This window comes from Hoplias malabaricus, chromosome 10 (genome assembly GCF_029633855.1).
Source record: "Hoplias malabaricus isolate fHopMal1 chromosome 10, fHopMal1.hap1, whole genome shotgun sequence".
NCBI classification, from domain to species: domain Eukaryota; kingdom Metazoa; phylum Chordata; class Actinopteri; order Characiformes; family Erythrinidae; genus Hoplias; species Hoplias malabaricus.
Window position 1 is genome coordinate 30,966,926 of NC_089809.1, and position 22,782 is coordinate 30,989,707.

Here is a 22,782-nt window from a genome sequence, read left to right on the forward strand (position 1 = left end):
GAACCTATTAGAGATGGACCATTTAGTAGCTGATATTGGCTCTTCACTGCAGGGTATGGGGAGCACATGGGCATCTTTATGGAACAGCTGTAGAAATAAAGACTTAATGCCAATGTTTTCTCACTTCTTTGTCTGCTAAATCAGAAGCATAATAGACTGGTGCACATTGGGAATATATTATACAGTGTTTTATGTAAGAAAAAAAAAAGAACAAACTCACCTGAGTTGGGGCATGATTAATTCTGGCTGCAAACTAATTACATACAACAAAGAGGCAGAATGAATTAGAACAGTCAAAGAGAGAGAGAGAGAGAGAGAGAGAGAGAGAGAGAGAGAGAGATGTTGGATCTTGGAAATATAATTTAATAACAGTATTCCATTTCAATAATACTTGAGGATTTTTGTAATTTTGCAGATGTGTGGATTTTTACACTGTGGAATATTTGTGTCAATCTATGTGTACTGTGAGCTACTAACCAAAACCAAATTCCTTGAGCATACGTGGTCAATAAAACTTAATTCTTGGTTCTGAGTAAAGTCCAAACATTTTATTGTAAATTCATACCAGCCAGCCATCATGCCAATTACGCTAATATTGTGAATGTTGTTTGTGGTGCCATAGTTGTTGGAAGGACATTCCTTGGCAAAGTAATATTTCAGGAGACGCTGGGTTGTAAGCTGTCTGTCAATACCTCAGTAGTTGGTCTGTTGAGTACAGGAGGTTCATCCCGCCCAGACTCCACTTAAGGTGATATTCAAACACACAAATTCAACCGACAAAAGACAGATGTAAATGAAGATGCAAGGGGTGAGTGAGATAGGTGTGAAATTATCGCCAAAAAGTTGGGAGATAAAGGGTCATTTCAATTAAAATAATGGAAAACCATTAAACATTTCTATGTAACAAAAATCAGTGAACTATACCTACGTTTAATAAAATGTATCCCATATTTTCATAATGGTGGTTTGTTCTGGCCCAACCTTGGGTCACTGTTTAGTGTTCAGGTGTTTAGTGTGTTTTCCAAGAGTCTGTGTGAGTTTTCTCTTGGTTTTCTGGTTTCTCCCACACTCCAAAAGCACATGTTGGTAGATTGACTATTCAAATGTGTCCTTAACTGTGAGTGATTGAGTGAATGTGTTGTGTTCCAGGACCCAATAGCTCTGGGCAGGCCCTGGTCCCAATGCAACCCTGAACAGGATAGTAGTGACATTACCAGCTGGGTCATTGTGCAGTATCATTTAAGTCATTTCGAAGTTCTTACATTAGGTGTTATTGATCTTGGACAGTGTGTTTTGGAAGTAAATTTACCTGTGCTTACATGTTCACATTTGTCTTGTCTATGTCATGATATTTGTTTCGTCTCTCCTCTCATTTTACTATTTTTATCTCCCTTTCACATCCTTTATTCTGCCCTCTCCTACCACCCCTCCTTTTCTGTCTCGTATTGATAAAGCTATGTAGTTTTGAAGCGGGCCTTTTCCGTGTCTCCATCATGGCGGAGTACGACCTCACCACTAAAATCGCCCACTTTCTGGACAGACACCTGGTCTTCCCGCTGCTCGAGTTTCTCTCGGTTAAAGAGGTATATGTTGAATGTGTGTGTTTAAGCGAAGACGCCGAGTTTCACTGTGCTTGTGTTTATTCTAAGCTTAAAACGAGGCACGTGCGCTGCAGCGGCTTTAGCTTTAGCATTAGCGCAGCTGATAAGCATTAGCTTAGCGGTTTGAGTGAGCTTTTTTTGTCTTCGTAATATCTTAAAATGAGAAACGAGTGTCTGTAAACTCTAACAAAAGCACAAGCTAAAAGAGCAGCTGTTAGAGTGTCCGTGCTGGTATTGGTCAATAATTATCAGCGTGATTAATTTGTTTGTTTGGACAAACTTGGCCAGTGTTAGCCTACCACCAATAAAACTATGCCTCTACGGAATATAACCTAAAAACTGGTAAACCAGCTCAGAAGAATAACCGCGGACTCAACGCGGTTACACCGAATTGAACAAGAAAGCGGGATTTGAATAAATTAATGTAATTTGTGTTTAACTGATGTTAAAATAACGACATGACTTTAAAATGAAGATAATAAACATATTAATAAAACCCATACGAAATAGTTTTTCATGTCCCAGACCAACATAACCATGCAGAACTATATAAATTATGGAACAAAAACAACATTTCTGTGCCCTTAAATGTCACTGAGCCCTGTCTTAGCTGATTCTCTGAAATATTACACCAGTCATATTCAGCAGGAATATGCATCCGTTAAAAAAAAAAAAAACTTCATGTTCTTATGTCAGACAATTAGATATATTGTGCTTAATGACTACATGGCACAGAGTAACATAGCGGTCGAATAAGGTTATGTAAAAAAACATATTATTATACACATTATAATATATATGACTTGTATAATAATGTGTCTTGCTCCTGACCACATTCCCTCAATGTTTTCCAAACTCTGTCAACAGATATATAATGAGACCGAGCTGCTTCATGGAAAGCTTGATCTTCTCAGTGACACCAACATGGTGGACTTTGCCATGGATGTGTACAAGAGTTTGTTTCTTGACAAGGATATACCAAACTGTGAGTTACCTTCCATAATCTGCTGCCCTTCCTTGTTAACTTACATGTAAAGTGGCAGAATTCTGTGTTATTTCATTGTTGGTAACAGCTCATGAAAGTTGCTTAGATAAAAAAAATACAATGAGTTTGTAATTCCCAAAATATTATTGTGTTTTTCAGCCCTGAGAGAAAAGAGGACTACTGTTGTGGCACAGCTCAAGCAGCTACAGGCTGAGACAGAACCCATTGTTAAAATGTTTGAAGATCCAGAAACCACCAGACAAATGCAGTCAACAAGGTGAGCTTCGTTAACGTATTAAGGCGCACACACAACAGCACTGCAAAAGTTTATTCTATCATTCTCCTTTGCTCGCTCGTATTTATATGCTACCATCTTCTGGTACCGTATGTGCTGATATGGGAGGTCTGGGTCTTTGTCAATATTCAGTATTTTTCTTTTGCATTTCAGCCAATACTGATACACAAACATTCATAAATTCAAGAATGTGAGTTCAAACCTACTTAGGTTAGTGGAGATAATCTTATAGGGTGTACTGGTTTTTCAATTAACATGAGCTTGAACGTTATCAAGTCTCATCACTGCAGAAGATTTAGAAATATTCTGTAAATAAATCTTTTGTGCTAGTATTAGTTGATGGTGATGTTGGTATGTGACTGTATTTTAGTACGCTTTAAATTACTGTTCATGAGTATGCATAAGATGTATCCTCATTTGTTTTATAGTTTGAATCCATAACTGAAGAGGTTTGTGTTGTTAGTTGTCTGAACGATATGGACTTAAGTATTTAGATCAGTTTGGCTAAGTTCCTCAGTTGATTTTGTATTATTTCACACTTATGAAACATAAGAATATGAGGTGGTTATTGTTATGGCTGGTAACAGAGTTTAGCTTTCCTGATTCAATGTTTTCCAGAACTAAATGCAATACGGTGTCTTAAGTTAACGCAATGGTGCATACTTAATGGGAATTTGTCAAAACAAGCGTTAAGCAAAATGCCACAAAATCATTTGGTGTTAATCCTATGGTTTTGGTGCTGAGTTAAAATTTGCTTAATTAAGGAGGCAATTTTCCAAAATATTACATTTGTCATGGACAAAGTTTAGGTTCCAAGAGTTCAGGCCAAATTTGTTTTTAAATTATTTCATATTTTTGCATCTCCGTAGGGTCTGTTTATACCTTATATTCTTTTCTCTGCTTGATCTAAACCAAAATGTAAAATTATTTTGCATTTTTCATTTAGATATTCAGACTGCTTAGTATTCATACATGCATATCATTGAACCATTGACATTGAACCATTGACACTGAACCAGAAGATTATATGAGTTACAGTTGTTAGTAATAACCACAGTTATATCCAGTCTGAACCATGTTGTCGTCTGGTCTAATAGAGGGTTATATATTTGTGTTGCATTAAAACCTTGGATTTTCTAGAGCGAAAAGTCATGAGAAATTGTTTTAGTCTTTATTGCCATAGGAAGCTGTGGGAAGTGTAACAAATGGTGCTTTCCACTGCATGGGATTGGCTCGGCAAGGCTCAACACGCTTTCAGCTGGTTGCTTTTCAACTAGCACAGCTCCCCTGTGAAATGGAACTGCAAAGCCCCGTACGTAACAGGAAACGCAAACTTTGATAACCACTATAATGCCGGTAGAAAGGTTGCGTATTTGTGTTGTTTTTGTTTTTTGGACTGAACACGGCTCAGCACCAGAGTTTTCACAGATCAGTTTTCCTTGTTACATGTTCGGTTTTGCTGGCCACCCACTCAGCTAGAGTTTGAACTTCTTCCACGACGAAGCCATGAAGTCATTTTCTACTATTTGTAAAGCAGCCTCTTTGAGGACTGTTTGAATTGAGGATTGTTTGTAGATGCTTTTGGTTCATTTGAGGTGGGGGTGAAAAACAATACTTTTTGTCCATGGCCTTCTGTAACATGATGCGGTCACTTGTGCAGTATGGCTTTTCTTCATGTGTGCAACATAAGCGGTGGTTCATTCCACCTCATTTTGAGCCTGATAAAATGAGTCAGTTTGTTTTAGTAGGCCTTTATTTTCTCAGGAAATCGTGCAGAATGCAGGTTTGCAGGCTGCTTCTCAACCTTATGTGAGGGACCTTGGTAGGTGGTAGATCTTCATGTTTCGTTTCTCCAAAACACGTTTATCACCATCGAGGATTAAGCTGTGGCTTAAGAAGTGGGTGCAGTTTTAATTAAGCTACTCAGATGCTTGTCTGCTCCTAATTAACGAGTGGCTTTGAAGTTTACTTGTTCGATCTGAATATTTAGGGTTTCAAGGAGCATTTTTTGGTGTCTGGTGTCTCACAAGTTGAAGTGCAACCAGGAAATGTGGGACAGGACTTTTGTTTATTTGTTCCTGTGGATAAAAGTTGTTGTTTTTTTTCTATCAGAGTCAGTTTGGGTGACTACTTGTGTGCCGCACTTGTGCGTGCTCTGGCGCTCGGTTCTGATACTGTTTTATCAAGTGATGCAGTGTTCAGGGTTGTAGTGGTAGGCCTCTTGGTAGCATTGATGAAACCAGCGTGGATGAATGTGGGTGGGCATGATGGTGGGTGAGCTGTGTTAAACAGCTGAGTTCTGAGTGTTCCCACCAACAGAACTCAGCGGCAGCACCTTCACCTCCACAGGGAGGCTGCTGAAGTCTGTTTGGGATCGCTGCCCTGGGCAGAGTTGTGGGGAGTTGACTGATTACAGGTCTATGCTGCTAACCCACACAGATACACACAATCTTATTTGTCAGGTTGTAAACAAGAGCACCTAGTGAGGGACGGTAGCTAAATGACTGGTAAGGACTAAGGGTGTGTTTAAAAAAAAAAAAAAAAAATGTTCACAAATTGAGGGTCTTATAAAGGACCATTAGGAAAGTTGTTCTCCAACCAGAGATTCAGCGTCTGTTGGATGACAGTATAATGGCACAGAAGCAGTGCATTAGGAGAACACCTTTGTAAACAGCTTTTGAAGCTCCCCTTAAGTAACAAATTCATGACCACCTCTTTCACTCTCAGGTATTCAGAGGCATGCGTAGCGGTTTTCCACATGTGTGGAACCAGTTTGGTTCTCGTTCATGCTACTAATTTGGAAGCATTCAGTGCATTTCCACCAACATAAATTTGTTTGTGAACTACAGTTAGAGGTTTTCGACCAAAAAAAATGTTACTTGTTGTTGGAAAAGTGTTAAGTTTGTTCTCCTGACAGAGAAATCAGCAAATTAATTTGTATGAGTTTCAGTGGTGATCTCCAACACCTTAAGAAAGTCAAATGTAACAGAGATATTGGAATATATTTTTGAACATTTAACAATCAATAGAAGAGACACTGCCTTTGATGATGAAACTTCTGAAATGCAGCCTATTTTAATTACCAACCACCATATGGTTTTGTGGAATAATGAAACAGAAATCACACATGTATTTATGTTTATAATAAGCTCATATAGCCTGTTAATTTTTATTTCACAATATTAAAATCAGTATTTACATAAATAAACAATTGAGACAAACCTTACCAGCCCTTCTATCTACCATTCTACAATTTATCTGGGCAAAGTCTCAGAATCCCATGTGGACAATTTTTATTTTATATAACTTTATTTACATTTACACTCCACACACACAGGCGAGAAGCGGCAGCCGAAAGAATGGCAGTCCACCTGGAGGACTGCATCGGGCACTAGGGTTTCACCCAGGATAGAGCACCAATCCATATCTGGGCACACACACATTCACTCACACATCAGGACAGTTATTACAGAAGCCAATTCACCTAACCTCCATGTTTTTGGATTGTGGGAGGAAACCGGAGACCCCGGAGGAAACCCACACAGACACGGAGAACATGGAAACTCCACCCAGATGGGACTTGAACCCAAGATCCTAGCACTGAGTGGCGAACGTGCTAACCTCTAAGCCGCCCAATGGCGTTCTGGTTTTTAATGATTTGAACAGTAATAAGATTTTGATTTGAACAACATTTGATTGACACCAAGTTAATTTTAGCTTTCCTATGTTATAATTTATAACAACAACAAAAACAAAAACCGTCATTGAAAAATAACCACAACTTTTCTGTTCTAGGGACGGGCGTATGCTGTTTGAGTATCTGGCTGACAAGCATGGTGTAAGTAACTCTGCTGCCTCCTCCATGGCTCAGTGGAGTTCTCATGACTTCTCTGTGAACTCAGCATTGTTTTGGGGGGCTGATGGGAGGGGCGGCCCTGAGCATGGAGACGTTAAATGACTTCCCAAAACCTTAACTCATTTTCAGGGTTTTTATGGCTTGCAGAAATTTCTGCGGACATTTACATTCTGTGGTGAATTGTTAAGAATAAACCGAACAGCTCAAGACCCGCGGGTCTGGCCGCAAAAATGCTGGGGGATTCTATATTTGACATGACGGCACTCCCCTCCAACCCCGACATCCCACTGACCTGGGGCCTGTCCTCAGTGCACCTCAATTCACAGGCCTGTGTACTTTTACTGCTCTAACACAAGGGTCATTCACATTAACAGCCTTCAAACAGCCCCCACCCCCCACATGCCCTGCAGCTCGAACTTCACACTGGCCAATAGCTCTGTGAAAATGTTTGCACATTAAACTTCTCATTGACACTAGCTAGTCTCTTCCCAAACATGATGCTCAGAAAACTCTAGGATAGATTCCTGTAGTATTTGCTGAGCTGGAGGATGTCAGATCATGAGTGCGTGATGTGGCATTTAAACTTTTTTGTTTTCTTTACAGTTCCGCCAAGAGTACTTGGATACACTCTATAGATATGCCAAGTTCCAGTACGAGTGTGGGAATTACTCAGGTGCAGCAGAGTACCTCTACTTCTTCAGGGTTCTGGTAGGTGTCTTTTTATATTCGCAGCTTTCTAACATGCTCAAGCATGTTTCCCTTTCTCACTTAACTCCTGGTAATTGATGTAGTTAACTGGTGCATGAAACACGAATAGATGAATGATATCACATCAGGGTTCTACATTAGCTTTTTGCCTAGTAGTACTTGTGTGATATAAACAGAATTGTACATTTTTTCTCTTTTCATTTCTCTCAGAGATGTTTATTTACTGCATGTTCTAAGCACTCAAGGATTACTTGAAATAATATTAGAGAATATAATTTTCATTTCTTTGAGCTTCTTTAATTTTATTTTGTCTTTTAACTGATTGACGTCTTTATGCCAGTGGTTTAAGCCTATTTGCTGGACAGCCTGTTATTACCGTAATGTCGCAATAGTGTAACATTTCAGAGCTGGTGGTGCTGAATGAGTAGCTGTTTGGTAAGCTGAGCCAATTCATCTGCCTCTGGAAGGAGCTGAGTACATCCAATCTGGTTCATCTGTTCTGGTACTCTGCTTTTGCCAGAGTGTGAAATCAACACTTTTGCCTTTTATTTGTTGGGCCGTTTTGGCTAATAACGCTGGACCATGCACTGAAAACTCTTGTATGAACTTTTTTTTCTATTCAGCATGTGGTGAAATAAACTCTTTAACCTCAGAGACCACAGTAATGAGTCTCATGGTAACCCAGCGCTTCTTAACTAAACTTGACAGCTATCTGTTATTTATTAGATCTTTTAGGCGCCTTGTGACATGCACAATGAGCCAATAGACAATTTTTCTCATAATGCTCTGTCAAAATACTAGCTTTCCCCTTTGTTGGTAGAACGCCTACATGTTTTTATTCATGCGTAATGAAGTGATGGGGTAGGTGACTTCAACATTTGTCATTTAACTTGTGTCCCTAAATCAAGTTTAGTAGCATTTTTAATAATAAAAAAAAAAACATGCATTTTCACTTTAGAAACTTCTACACACAGCTTGTCTACACTTATTTATGTACTTTATTTAAAGTAGGGATCCACCAATTTAGATATTTTTTGAGCCGATACCGATAATAACCGATAATTTTTATCCTTTTGAAATTAAAGCCATTTCACATTGGATTAAAGCAAACAAATTCTTTTTGTCATAGGACAAGCCTTTTCTTCAGTGTTTTTAGGTTTCTGTACTTTTTAATTTGATCTTTTAAGTGTATTAGTTGTAGTTTATTTATATTTTTAGATTTACTGCTGGCTCTGCAGTAATCACTTTCATCAAAGTGACATATTTACAATTTACAGGTTTCTGATATTTGTCTGCAGCTTGAGACCCTCACGCTGCTATTTGAAGGGCTTGGTTCCTTAGGTCTCTGACATGTGAAAACCTAGCTGTATAGATCCATGCACTGCAGTTTCAGTAGTGAAAATGCTCAGCCATAGTTTTGACTACTGACTATAATCAGCAACACAGACACATTAACAAGGTTAAAAAAATTGATTTTCACTAAAGGATATCTTTATTTTGGTAAAACAATTTGGGCATGGCAGCTGAGCTGGAATAGTTATGCCTGGTTGTATTTGTAACTAGACTCTGCAGAATGGTGGGAAAATGTTGCTGACTGCTAATTTAGAAACAGTTTTACTTGAATTGAGGGGTTCATTGTCTGGTAATTAATTAAGTACATTATTTCTCTTGTGGGGATAAATTGTCTTTATTCTGTGCCATTTCAGCACTGGACAGTGCCAAGTGGCCTTAGTTATGTGTATTATGCATGCACTTAGACTTGTGTTTTTTTTAATAAAACGAGAAAGAGATGAATGAGTTCTGTTCTTTTGCTGGTAGGTGTAATGTAAACATTTCGATTAGCGTTGTACCTTTCATGAAAAAAAATTACTTAGCTGTTGTTTGTTTAGCTGGTATGGATTACAATCTTGGCAGCTGTCTCAGTGTGATGAAAGTTGTGGCTTGTTAATTTCTGTACATATTTTTAGTGCTAAAAGAGCTTGTTCAGTTGGACTTGGGCAGGAATTTTTACTGGGCCAAATTCTCAATGGCATACTTCATAATCTGACTTCAGGCTTCTTGCTGGCAGAGCCACTGTCTGTGTATTATTGATGGGGAGCCTGCGGCTAGATCGCACTTTGTAGGGATTCCCTAACTTTGCAGCAATTTAATGTTTTTTTGTGTTGTTCCACTAGATCTTAAGACATCACCAGATTATGCTGAACAGTTGATGACATTACTTTGTATCCTTCCAACTATTTTTGTAGGGTTCATTAACTTTTTTTTTTTTCCATTGTAAACACTTCTTCTGGTACAGTCTTTGCCTTTTAATGTGGAAGGACAGCAGTGTAACATACACACTTGCTTTTCTGGATCTCATTTTCATAGTGTTAAAAATATCCAGCTCCCGTGGGGCCGGGGGTTTTTGGGATTGATGCAGAGGTGCATTGACGGCTTTGGATTAAATAATTTTCACCAGTGGAATACTTTGGAAATCAGATAATACCAAAGTAGGTTTGCGGGGGAAGATAATTGCAGTTCACTGAGAGTACTGGCAGTATCCACATTACACATGCGTACTTCTTATTTCCTCTGTAAACAAAGGGCTCATTGCTTGGGCTCTGGTGTTTGTGGCTTCTGTCCCACTGCCTGCAGAAATGAGTGAAAGATGAACTTGCGCGCGAGAGTGGCCGAAGTGCAGGACTCCATGCAATGCTGTCTGGCTAGCAGGATGGAGAAGGTGGTGTGGGGGTGTGGAAGGCTGAGAGAAAGCCTGGGAATAGACAGGCTCTGACCTGCTCCTTCTTCCCCTCCCTCTTGCTCCTTTCCCAAGGCCACACTCTGAGGAGGTAGTGCTGAAGAGAGGTACCCATTGTCAGCCCACTGCCCCAGGCTGGGAGCGTGTTGGAGGCTCCATGCCTGGCTGAGTTATCAGACTACCCTTGTGCTGAATGTTTCTCAGAGCCATTTAGCCAGTCTTCTCATATGTAATGTACTCTCATTATTCAAACTACAGGACAGACCTGCACTCATTCATTATTTGTAAATACTGGACTGTAGAAAATTATGTGGTGAGAAAAGTCAAAACACATTGTAATGAATGCCACAGACAAGGCATAACTAATTTGTTGTCATCTTTTGTATAGAAGGTTGCATTCAAGCATTTTACTTTTTTCCTCTTTTGCATGTCTTTCCATATTTATTTGATTTACAAAATATTTGTTGTTACTTGTTTGTTGCTGTGTGTTTATTTGCTTGCCTCTGTGCACATGGGCTTTATGGCGGTAGATTTAAAAAGGCCAGGGCCAGGCCATTCAGCTATAGCTTACAGCTTGAGACAAAATATATACTAAATTCATCAAATATGAGCAGGAAAACCTTTCTTTTCAAAAGGTTATGAGCATGCAGTCTTCTGTTATAACATGGCACAAAAGCCTTCTGGATAAATTAAGAAAACTGTCAAAACCAGCTGATTCACTCATGACTTAACAAACACCAGCATGCATCACTAATGTGCATTATTGCCGGACCGCCTACCCGGCCGGCCTAGAGGAGGCATTTTTGCTTATTGAATGACTGACTGACTCCAAACGTTGAAATGCGCATGTGCAGTTAAGAACTGTTAGTTCAGCCCTACTGCAAAGTCTGTTGTTAGTTCAGGAAAATTTCACATACCAGTTCGTAAGTTAATTTGGAACGGTTCGTGAAAAAATGCGTCCGGTCCAGATTTCTAAATCGCCAAACTGTGCGGGATCTGCGCTGCCTTATGTTTAACTTTACACTGTTTAAATGTGCTTGGTTATAGAAATGTTCAAAATCATACATGTTAAAATGTTGTTGGTTTCTGGTGAACAAGTTGCTTTAATGTCAACTCGCCTTAGTTTCTGCTGAAAAAAGGTGCTTCAGTTTTGTAGCTTTGTATGAACAGAAAATAACAGGCTTTCCATGATCATACACACACTGTCAGCAACTGACAAGATAAACTATATTTGTAGTTTATTATTTGTCATTATTGTAAACAAAGGTCTTGATATGAAGCACCAAAACTTCTCCAGACCTTCCAAAGACAAGGGGATGTATTTTGGGCTTTCTTGTATTATGAGAGGTCAGAAACACCTCTGTGACAATGGCTATATTGCTAATGGCGGTCCAGCAAAACTAGGCTTGCCTAGTTTTTTTATTGCTCTTGTTTTTTACTCATTCATTTGGCAGTAAAAGTAAACAAAGAATGTGCTTTGATTTAATTTATGTTTTAATGATGCACTTATGTACCTATATCAGTGGAAACCCGATACTCTGAGACGGTACGCTTTTCTCAAAGTCTTGTTTTGCCCACTGGTTTAGCTCATGGCTGTGAGTGAATTAACATGGTCCATAAGTACAGACATCTTCTGTAAACATTCTGTCAGACCTTTTTTCCTAGATTGATTTTTGGAATGGTGCTACAAAGCCATTCTTATTTACTCCATGCAGAAAGAAGTTGGAGACTTAATGAGGGAGACTACTTATTTCTGCAGAGTTGAAAAATGGCATAATGTTCCATTTTACACACATCAAACACTTTGAGTAGACCCCCGTACAGAGAAGCCAGAATTGTTTATGGCACTGCAGCTTAGTGTAAATAAACCAAATTGCTCTAAAGCTCTGATTTTGCAATCTTCCCCCCAAAAGAATGATTTTGAGCCCTTATATTGTTAGCCTTTTTTTTTCATTTATTTATTTGTTTATTTCAAAGAATGGAAGAAAAATCATTGTAAAACTTAATTTAATCAGATGAGACTTTTCTCACCGAATGCCTACTTTAAACCCCCCCCCCCACCACCACCTCAAACTACTCCTTCCCTTTTCCCTGGGTTGTGCTGGACCTCCCATCTCAGACAGACCCTTGTATGGGAGAGGTTAGGCTCCAGAACTCATTTAACGTGGGAAACACAGTCATTTAACGGAGGAAGCCAGGCTTGCAAAATCCAGACCCAAGGTCTTGTTACAGTGCAGGCCCGATGCGAAAAGAGCAACTTATTCATATCATCTGTTAATGCAGGGATTGGATGTTGAGAATAAAGATTGAGTGTCCCGACGGATCTCCAGCACAGTAAATTTATTGTTGCTGGTCAGTCAGTGAAAATGTGCCCATTTGGGGAAGCAGTGGAAACTTAAGGTAACTGCTGGAAAAACCCAGGTATTGAAACTATTCTTGCATAGCCACTACTGAAAGCCAGGCAGTGTGCAGTAAGCTGCCATAATGACATGGAGTTTCGCCAAACGTAGCAGGCTGGGACTTCCAGGAAAAAAAGGAAGAAATACAAACACTTTCAGAAATAAAACTTTGACCTTTATATTGGCAACACTTGTGCCACCTCTCCCTCCCATTCTGTGTGGATCTCTCTTGTGTGTTTTATTCATTGAAAGTTGTTTAGACCTGTCCATTTCTTTTTATTTATTTATTTTTTACCCCCTCCCCCTAACTTTTTATGCTTGTGTCCTACAGGTGTGTTTATGCTTAATGAAACCAGGCAGTGGACAGTTCTCTTTTCTCCCCATAAACTGTTTTTTCTATTTCTTCTTCTATATTTCAATGTTTACATAGATGGATCATTGAGTCTTTTAAGATGGTGTTAATTTGGAAGTAATGGGTGTTTTTGTACCTGGAGGCAGTTTAGGTCTTTGTGTACATGCATTAGACACCTGACGTCCTGCTTAAGTTACTGTCTTCTTGCTTTGTGGCATTATTACAGCTTGCTTTGTTCAGCCCCCCCCTCCCGTAGCAACAGCCCAGGGCTTTGCCTTCTGCCAATAGCCCAGATGCATGCCTGCAGCTGATTATCTTCTGTCTTTTGTTGATTATTTTGCTATTTTCTGACATGATTGAGAACAGGAGCCATTGTCCTTTTGAAGCTGATTATGTTTATATAGACAAACCTCATTTACTAGAGGTCACGCTGTGTATTGACGAAAGTACTGACACTCACCTCCTAATCACAGGTTTATAATATCAAGCACCTAGGCAGCCTTTGCTAATATCTGTAAAACATTCGATTTATCTGAAGAGCTCACTGAATTAGTGTGGTACTGGTTCTATCACCATTGCAACATGTCAGTTTGTGAAATTACGTTGCTCCTAGTTATTCCATGATCAAAAGTGATGGGTATTATTTAAAAGAGGAAGCATTTAGGAATCACAAGTCACCAAAGCTCTGCTGACTCAGTAGCTGCAGAGTTCCAACCCCCTCCCTGGCATTAACATCAGTACAAAATGTGTGTCCACTTGGAGCTTCATTGCATGGGTTTTCATGACTGAGCAGCTGCATGCAAGCCTTTTATCACCAAGCACAATGCCAAGCGTCATATTGAGGGGCAAAAAGCAGGCCGCCACTGGATTCTGGAGTAGTGGAAACATGTTCTGTGGGGAGTAATGCTTCTTTGGCAGTCTGACGGAAGAGTCTTGGTTTGGCAGTTAGAGGGAGAATGATACCTGCGGATTGTAAAATTTGGGATAGGGAGTAGGGACAATGCTCTGTGGTGGTTTTTCAGGTGTTGGCCTAGGCCCCTTAGTTTGGGGAAGGCCTTTTTCTGTTCCCATATGACTGTCCCCCAGTGCACAGAGCAAGGTCTATTAAGGCATGTTTGGGAGTTTTTTTTTAAATGGAAGGCTTCACTGGCTCACACAGAGCCTTGACCCAAACCCAGTCACCTTTGGGATGAATTAGAATGTAGATTTGCAAGCCAGCCCTTCTTATGCAACACCAGTGTCTGACCGCACAAATGCTGTTCTTGATAAATGGGCAAATATTCCCACAGACACACTCCTAAATCTTGTAGAAAGACTTCCCAGAAGATTGGAAGCTGTTATAATGGTGGAGGAGGGGACCAACCACATATTAATTCCTATGGATTTAGAATGGGATGTACTTAAGGCTGCAACTAACATTTGTTTTTATAATGTTTAATCTGTGGATTTTTCTTTTTAATTAAAAAATGTTTTTAATTCAAATTTTTATATTTAATAATAATTTTTGGTTTATTAGGGTGTGTGTGTATGTGTTCTAATTTTGCATTGTTCAAATGCATTAGAATCAGGCTGACCAATCAGATCTCTGCTGTCATGGTTGCAGACCAAATAAGTAAACATCAATGCAGGTGGCAGAACAGCTCGCCAGAACACGAACGCTTAGAACATAGAACATGCAACATGCTTACTATAAAAATAAGTAATATTTTTAATAAGAGAAGCAGAGCCTCAAATCCCCATGTTCTTCTGTAGAATGAGGTGAATTCAATTTGTGTCTCTCTTAGTTGCAGTGCTTAAAATAAAGTGATAAATTCATCATCACTCCTACACAAGGAATCTATTTCTTCCACCCCTTCCAGCATCTTACCACGATTTCAGTGTGTTGAGACCAAAATACCCGTCGGACTTGGTGCATCTGAATTTTGTGTGTGTGTAAAATAATCTTACACTTTGTGAAGAGTAATGGAGTTAAGTTGATGTTAAAAATATATCCATTTCAAGTGAGAAGACTTGACCTGAACTGTCATAAAAACATTTGTCCAAATAATATTTTTCTGTGGCTTTGAGTATCTATGAAGGGTTCAAATGTAATCTAAGCGGAAGAATTTGCTGTGTGTTACATGGTTGGGAGAATATCACAGTAATACCTTATCCTCTTTGTTTGTGTTGAATATCCCATTTCTGTAAACTGTCAGTACAGAGTTGTAAACAGTGTTTAATTTGGAACATATTCATTCATTAAACTTTATTGTTGTTGTTGCCCTGAAAAGATGAGATGCTGTGTGAAATGTGGCAAAAATATTGAAATAGAAAGTGTCAAGTCATTTAAAGCCATATATTTAATTGAAAATATTACAGACACTATTACAGCAACACATTTCAAAAAGTTGTGACGATGCAGCTAAAGACAATGTTGTGTATTGATATGGGTTAAAAAGAGCATCTCAAAGAAGCCAATGAATCAAATTATTATTATTATTTTGGTCATCATGGATGCTGCATCCTCCAAACTAAAGATGAGAAGAACCATTAGAGTTTATAAGTATAAAGTTCAAAAACCAGCACCCAAGATGGGTGTACATTAGTGCATAAAGCATGGGCTACTTTTATTGTAATGTGCAATTATTTGTCACTGTACAACGTAAACTAAATGTGCCTTCCGCATTTAACCCATCTGTGGCACTGAAAGAACACACACACACACACACACTCTAGTGCACTTTGGGCTGTGAACACACACTAGGGGCTGTGAGCCGCCCGGTGAGCAGTTGTGGGCTCAGTGTCTTGCTCAAGGGCACTTCAGCCATGGAAGTTCCTGCCGGTCTTGGGTAACCTTCCGCTACAAAACCCAGTCCTCTAACCATGGCTGCCCACATTATGCCACAGCTGTACGACTTGCACATCTGTGAAGACACTTTTAATGCTGAACTATATATATATACATACAGGTTTTGGAGCAACAAACTTTCATCTAGGGCTTGTCACATTTTTTTGGAAATGGCTTTTGTATTAGCAGATATGAGATGTGATTTGTCTGATCAGGTGTTTTTAACCACCTTGGTAATTGGCCCTGTAATTGTTTGGGACACATCCACGCCTGTTGAATTTGAATTCACAGGACACAACAGCAGCTGTCTTAGCTGTGTGCTGTTCTGTAGGAAAAGCCACATTCGTCTCACGCTGCTCCTCCGTTGTCCCTCTTAGAGAGCTGATCAAATCTCCTTGCACATGTTTAAAGACAGAAGCAGCAGTAGCTGCACACTTTGTTAAAAAGCCTTGGTGAAGACAGTGTTTTGAGGTCAGTGAAAGGCAACAATCTTTTGGAGAGCTTTAGCCCAAAGTATGGATCCAGACGTGCAGTGTGTTTGAGGTCATTTATACACATTGATTTATATTGTTTTGATGTCTGTTTCTGGGCTCCCCTGATGCTTGAACTGTGGACAGTGGAAACAGATCCTGGCCCAACTTCCAAAAAACACTTAATAATTTTTTTATGGTTCATAGTGGTACTCTGTTTGTTGCCATGTTCTTTGTTGTTGTACAGTGCCTTTGGGAATTTTTTTAGTGTGATGTACCCTTTCGCTGACTTTCTGAACCTGCTTGTGATCTCTTGATCTGACTAAATAAACATTTCTTTTGACATTGCTAATGTTTGACCCTGAGCTTACTTAGTTAGAGCTCACTTGTATAATGCATGTCAAACTGGTTCTTCACCTTTAACCTCTAGAAACCTTTTAAATGTAACCTACATGAGACCCTGTTTTGAGTAAACAGCCTATCATTAGACCACTTGGATTTTATCTGTATAAATGAATCATCATTAGCCATAATCATATATGTCAGAATAGAAATAAATGATGATAGAGGCCAATGCTATCAATATGAAAACTAATATAAACTAGCTCTGGCCATTACATTTTTTATTATTATTTTTATTTATTTAGCTCTGGCTGGAAGAGAAAACAGAATATTTATTTTTTGTATAATTGTGGACATATGGCTCTCAGCTCCTTATTTGTGTATTTCCTGCTTCAGTGTGTGCATGGGACTTCCAAGTTCAGTATTGAATATGACATTTTGATTGGTTGCACTTTTGATATTTAACTTGATCAACAATTAATTGCAGACTAATGACTGATTTGATTAGTGGTCATAACTCACCAATATCCGCATCTATAGTGGTGGAGTTCCACATGTGAGAATTTCTGATGTCTGGTTTAAGGGTTTACATGGAGTAGTAAACAAAAAACCAAGCTATTTTTATCCAGTGTGCTCAAATGTGCTTTTGATTACACGTGTTATCTTGGAGAGTTTGTGGACTGAGGCCTGTGTGTGGCATATTCATTGTTTTATCACAAAGTGAAAATATTTTATAAAAATCTAAACAGTCGTTCATGATAAAGTTGTGTTGCTCTGTCGAGCCTTGTTCCTGAAGATGATTTGGTTTATCCATCTGACCTCTGTGAATAAAGAAAACAATGCAACAATATCTGCCAGTGCTACTGCTGCAGCCAACGAGCTGGGAGGGCCTTGTTCTTTAGTTTAACCCCGGTCACAGGAGAAGTCAGTGGAATTTTTTTTTTTTTTTTAATTATTTAAATAATAATTATTGCCATTTTAGTATTATGAAGTATATGGCATTTTAGAATATTCCCAAAAACACATGTCAGTTTTTGTAAATATTCAAACTCCTGTGGTCCTCTTTCACTTTGCTCATTGGCAAGAAAATAAACCTTATTTGCCCCAGTGTTGCTACAACATCTGTATACCCTGGCAGATCTAACTATGTGCCTTGGAAAAAAAAATCACAGGCCTTCTTACCTTGAATAAATTATCTTAAAAAATATGAAATTAATACTGCTTTATTTATGACTGTTTTATGCTGTATGTGCAGGTTCCTGCAACGGATAGAAACGCGCTGAACTCCCTGTGGGGCAAGCTGGCCTCTGAGATCCTGATGCAGAACTGGGAGGCTGCCATGGAGGACCTCACCCGCCTGAGGGAGACTATCGATAACAATGTAATGCCCCACCACTCAGAATTCAATACCGCGCTTGGGTACCCTTACATAGGCTGTGATATTGACCGCCTCTTGTTTCAGCAAAGCACCACCACTACTGCTGCTTCTCTTTCTCTTTCGTTCTCTCGTATGTGTTTTTGCTTTCGTTACTTTCAAACTCTTTAATGTTTACTGTAACTGAAGCTTGAAACTTTAATTATGCAGTTGTGCTAATAATGTTCTGATGGAATGATAGGCAAAAGCAAGTGGTGAGAACTTTGGCTTGCACTGAAGTAGATTTTCCCATTGTACATCTTAAACATCTTTGTTGGACCTGGATTTGATTGAGATTATACGGCCAACTGAAACTGAGCCATTAATTTCAGGGAGTCAGTAGTTTATGATGTGAACTTAACAATCTCATCAAACCCATTGAACAAACTTAGACAGGCTGTCATCACCTAACACATTTTTTTTTGTTCTGTCCCTCTATTTCTTTTGTCTCTTTAGACGGTGAGCTCTCCCCTGCAGTCTCTTCAGCAGAGGACATGGCTAATCCACTGGTCTCTTTTTGTGTTCTTCAACCACTCCAAGGGCCGAGACAACATTATTGAGCTTTTCCTGTACCAGCCACAGTAAGCACCTTTAGCAGCTGCACTTTTCTGTCTGGAATTTTATTTGGCTTTTGTTGGTTCTAATAAAACTGGATGAACTAGGATGATGTACGGGTCCAGGTTGGAAAGCCCACCGCAGTCCACAAATGAAACTGCTGATGTTGCACTCGCTAGTTCAGTGTTTCAGACCGCTGCTTCAGACTCCGCTTGCTCACACAGACAGCCACATGACCCAAGGGGCCAAAGTGAAAACAAATTGTCAAGTTTTCTCGATGAGCGCTGAGAATAATACACTGGCTTTACAGTTAAGCCTTCTCAGGTCATTTTAACCCCAGTCTTTATTATGTGAATCAAATTCTGCCATCATTATAGACACTGAAGTTGTTTTTTTTGTGTGGTGTTCTAAGCATGAGTAAGCATGTGCCATTTGGGGTTTTCTCTTATAATTATACTATAATTAGGATAATTATCCTACTGCATTAAATGCAGAGTTAATATACTTTAAGACCTTTTTTCCCATAGTGCAGTTTTGTGTACTTTTCCAGAATTCTTCAATCAACTTAAAACATCATATTCCACCAGAGTAGTTGGTTAAGCTTATCTATTTTTCAGCTAATATTTCTCTTTCTGATTCTTACCAGCACAGATGATTATGGAAAGCCAGGCCAGTAATTAGTAATAAGTTCCTTGACCATAGTGGCTGTAAGGGTAGACTGGGGTTGTTTGTTGTGTTGGAGCAGGCTGGAAACCTCGATGAGGCTTGGCCCTTTTTTCCCCGCTGGTGACCGCTTGCTTCCTTTGGGTTGCGGCCAGGGCCAGTGACCTGTGGCTGTGAGCCTGGGCTGGATGTTTGACCCGCTGGCTGAGCCCGCAGCGTAGGCTACACCAAACCTTATCCACTTACTGCAGCCCTAATCCAAGACTCTGAGACAGTTCCACGGCTGGCTTTACAACAGCCATTTGGACTTAGGTGCTCATTATACCCATGGCCTCATTATACTACAGTAAACTCCTTCAAATAGGTACTTCTAATTTGCGGTTAGTCTCTTCAAGTCAAGGATCTTTCCATGCTGGCCACATTCTTTATAGTTGTTTTCTAAACACCACGATGTTTCTCTCTCGTTTGCTGCCTTTCGCTTTATTTTCAGACTTGTGGCCTCCAAAAAAGATTAGACCGAGCCCCTGAATCTGACCTAACACACAATTTATTGGGTTTGGATAAATTGCATATCATCAGTTACCACAATAGAGTTATGTCCTTATTGATAGATAGTTTAATTTGGAGAGGAGCATCGTTATTTGACATGAAAGATTGCCTTGAACCTTTAAAACCTTTAATTTTATTTATTTTTTTAATCGTTTGGTTGTTGTTGTTAAGTTTTGCTGACATTTTAAGCTGAGGTCAGGCCGACAGTGTTCTGTTTCAGTTCAGCTGGCAGGTGTTCAGAAGAGCTGTCTTCAAGGCGAAGATGATATTGATGACAGCCATGCAGTGTAGTGCAGAGACAAACAAAGACAAAAACCGAAAGTTTTTGTAACAAGGATACTATATGATACAGTAGATAGCCTATCAAATTATACAGTCTGTTCAAGTGCAGTTGGAGCTTGAATATTGTCATAAGATGACCTATGATGTTGGCGCGAACAGGAAAGATAATCCCTAAGTAATACTATCCTGTTTGTCGCAGAGTGGTTTTCACTTGATTTACCTTTAATTCCAACCCCCCACATTCATCATGAAATAGGAACTGCTTAGCTCTCTGCTCTCTGACTGTATCACACTCTTTTCTTTTTTTCCTTCTCTCCCTTTTGCCCTCCCTCCGCCTAAAGATCACATATTAGTGTGAGATTTCCTGACAACTGCCAGCATATAATGATTAAGCTTGAAAATGTAACTTGCATGCACAATTATGTTCAGTTGATGGGTTTGGTAGCCTGTTTAGTTGTTACGCAAACCGTTGTTTCTTATTAGAAATTATCTCATTTTTTCATTTAATTTACCTTCCCCACCCCCCAATCCCGGTTATGAGTCCCAGATATGGCATCATGACTCATGTGAGCAGACCGGCCATCAGAGCACCCCCTGGAGTGGGAGTAGGTGTAAGTTAATCAGGAGCACAGCGTGAAGTGTTGTGGTTTGCCAGGGACTCAGACAACTACAAAGAGACGGGAAGGAGAGAGAGAGTACTTTGCTAGCTTGGATCACACTGTTGAAGCCTGCTGCTGTTTTTAGCTTCGACATCTGAAGTGCCACAGGGCCCCTTGTCCCTTTAATTGTTTCAACTAATTAAACCATCCTCTAGCCGTTCCCTCTCTTAGAACAACATGTGTTACTCCATTCTGACCCATAAGAGGGCTTTAGGGGCTGGCCGAGACGGAGCAACTCAACTTCCTCTTTGAAATTTAATTTGATCCATGTAGTAGGAGGAGGAGGGGGCTGAGAGGGTCAAAGATGTTCGTTCAGATACTGCAGGCTTCGAGGCTGTCTTTTGAATTGACTTGATATGTTAAGTGCACCTTAAATGGAGTTCTCAGGCTTATGACAAGGCATCTGTTGTATGCTTTTTTCCCCCCACTCTTATGAGAAAAGCTAAGGTCTGTCCCCAGACTGCAGAGAAAGAACTTTGTCTTGAATTGTAATGGCTGTGCTACTCAGCACTCAGTCTTGCGCTCAGCCTACAGCTAGTTGACCTGTGGCTGAAAAACAAGCCCCTCGTGGGTAGTATTTCAGCTACTGGCCAGGCCTGTGGCCAGTGATCCATATCTAGACAGGGGTTTTCCTTCTCTTTCCTTCAACAGTGAGACTTGGTTAAACAGAGATGCTTTCACCATTACCTGCCTCTGTGTTCTGTTCCAGCCCCCATTAACCATAAAGGACAGCTGTCTTTCATGTGTTCTACTCTCCTCAGTTGTTTTTTTTTTTTTAAATACAGGTATCTCAATGCTATTCAGACCATGTGCCCTCATATTCTGCGCTACCTGACCACAGCTGTCATCACTAACAAGGACGTGCGCAAGCGCAGGCAGGTCCTGAAGGATCTGGTCAAAGTCATTCAGCAGGTATCACATTGTTGTTTGTATAGTACACAAATTAAAAGACCAATTCACCAGAAAATTAAGTTAATACCGTTTTTGGATTGGCGACTCCAAAGTGTCCGTAGGTGTGAGTGAATGTGTGGGTGTGTGTTGGCCTGTGAAGGACTGGGTGTATTCCTGCCTTGTGCCCAATGATTCCAGGTAGGCTCTGGACCCACCGCAACCCTGAACTGGATAAGCGGTTACAGATAATGAATAAAGATAAAATTAAATTAAGAAGTCTCTGAGAAATGGACATTTTGTTACCTAAAAATTTGAGTTGTACTTTGTTTTGACAGGAATTTAAATTTTGAAGTAAGGTCTTAAACTTTAGCACAATACTCTAGCACACACGTACTGTAACAAGCTGCCATGAGACAAAGAAAGGCCAATTTGATGCATACATTCAAATGTTAACTATGTAATTTTACTAGATCAAGTACACCCAGGTGACTCCCACAAGTTCTGAGTGTACTGGGAAAAGCATTGCTGATCCAAGCTGCCGCTATTATTGCCTGGTTTCCCCTTTATAATAAATTATTCAAACAAGTTCATCCAATAGCAGATAAACAAGTCACTGGTTGCTGATGCTCTATATTTTCCTTGAGTAGTAATGCATTCTTGTTTGATCTGAAAACCACCAACACTTAAGTACTCTCCAGCAGGGAATTGCTGACTGACAGCGAATATAATCACGTGTTGGATGAAAATAGAACTATACTCTCTTTGCCTGTCTTTTAAGAGCTGAGAATCTTTCTGCATCCCTGCTCCACTCCTTTGAGTCTTGAACCCATTAGTTTTGATGAATGGAGCTGGACGCTCTGATTGTAGTGTTTCAGTGTCTCATCATCCAACAACAGTAGCTTCTTTAGAGATCAATGGCACTGAAATCTAAATAAGAGCCATCTCTGCAGGCCTTGTGTAATCACTTAAACATGTGGCCCATTGCATTCAACAGCCTCCTCTACATTCGTGGTTCCTCAAACACCCATGGTATTAATATCTTAGGCATGACCCAAAACCTGTATCGCATACCTCAGTGTTGCTAAAGGCACTGGCCTGAACTTTTCCTTTTAAAAATGTTTCTTTCTCTTTGAACTGACTGTTTTGAATACATGTATTCAGTTATTTTTATACTACAATGTAATAATTAATTAGCAT

At 39.6% G+C, this 22,782-nt stretch overlaps 1 protein-coding gene across 1 annotated transcript in view; it reads left to right on the plus strand.

The window, feature by feature from the left end:
• Nucleotides 1–1,445: 1,445 nt before the first annotated feature.
• eif3ea (eukaryotic translation initiation factor 3, subunit E, a) overlaps nt 1,446–22,782 on the plus strand; it is a 32,473-nt gene continuing 11,136 nt past the window's right edge. Inside the window, exons 1-8 of the mRNA XM_066682703.1 lie at nt 1,446–1,583; nt 2,469–2,586; nt 2,746–2,863; nt 6,677–6,719; nt 7,341–7,445; nt 17,828–17,953; nt 18,443–18,567; nt 21,480–21,606. Coding sequence (XP_066538800.1) covers nt 1,494–1,583; nt 2,469–2,586; nt 2,746–2,863; nt 6,677–6,719; nt 7,341–7,445; nt 17,828–17,953; nt 18,443–18,567; nt 21,480–21,606 — 852 coding nt within the window. The 5' untranslated portion in view covers nt 1,446–1,493. The remainder of the gene's footprint in view (nt 1,584–2,468; nt 2,587–2,745; nt 2,864–6,676; nt 6,720–7,340; nt 7,446–17,827; nt 17,954–18,442; nt 18,568–21,479; nt 21,607–22,782) is intronic.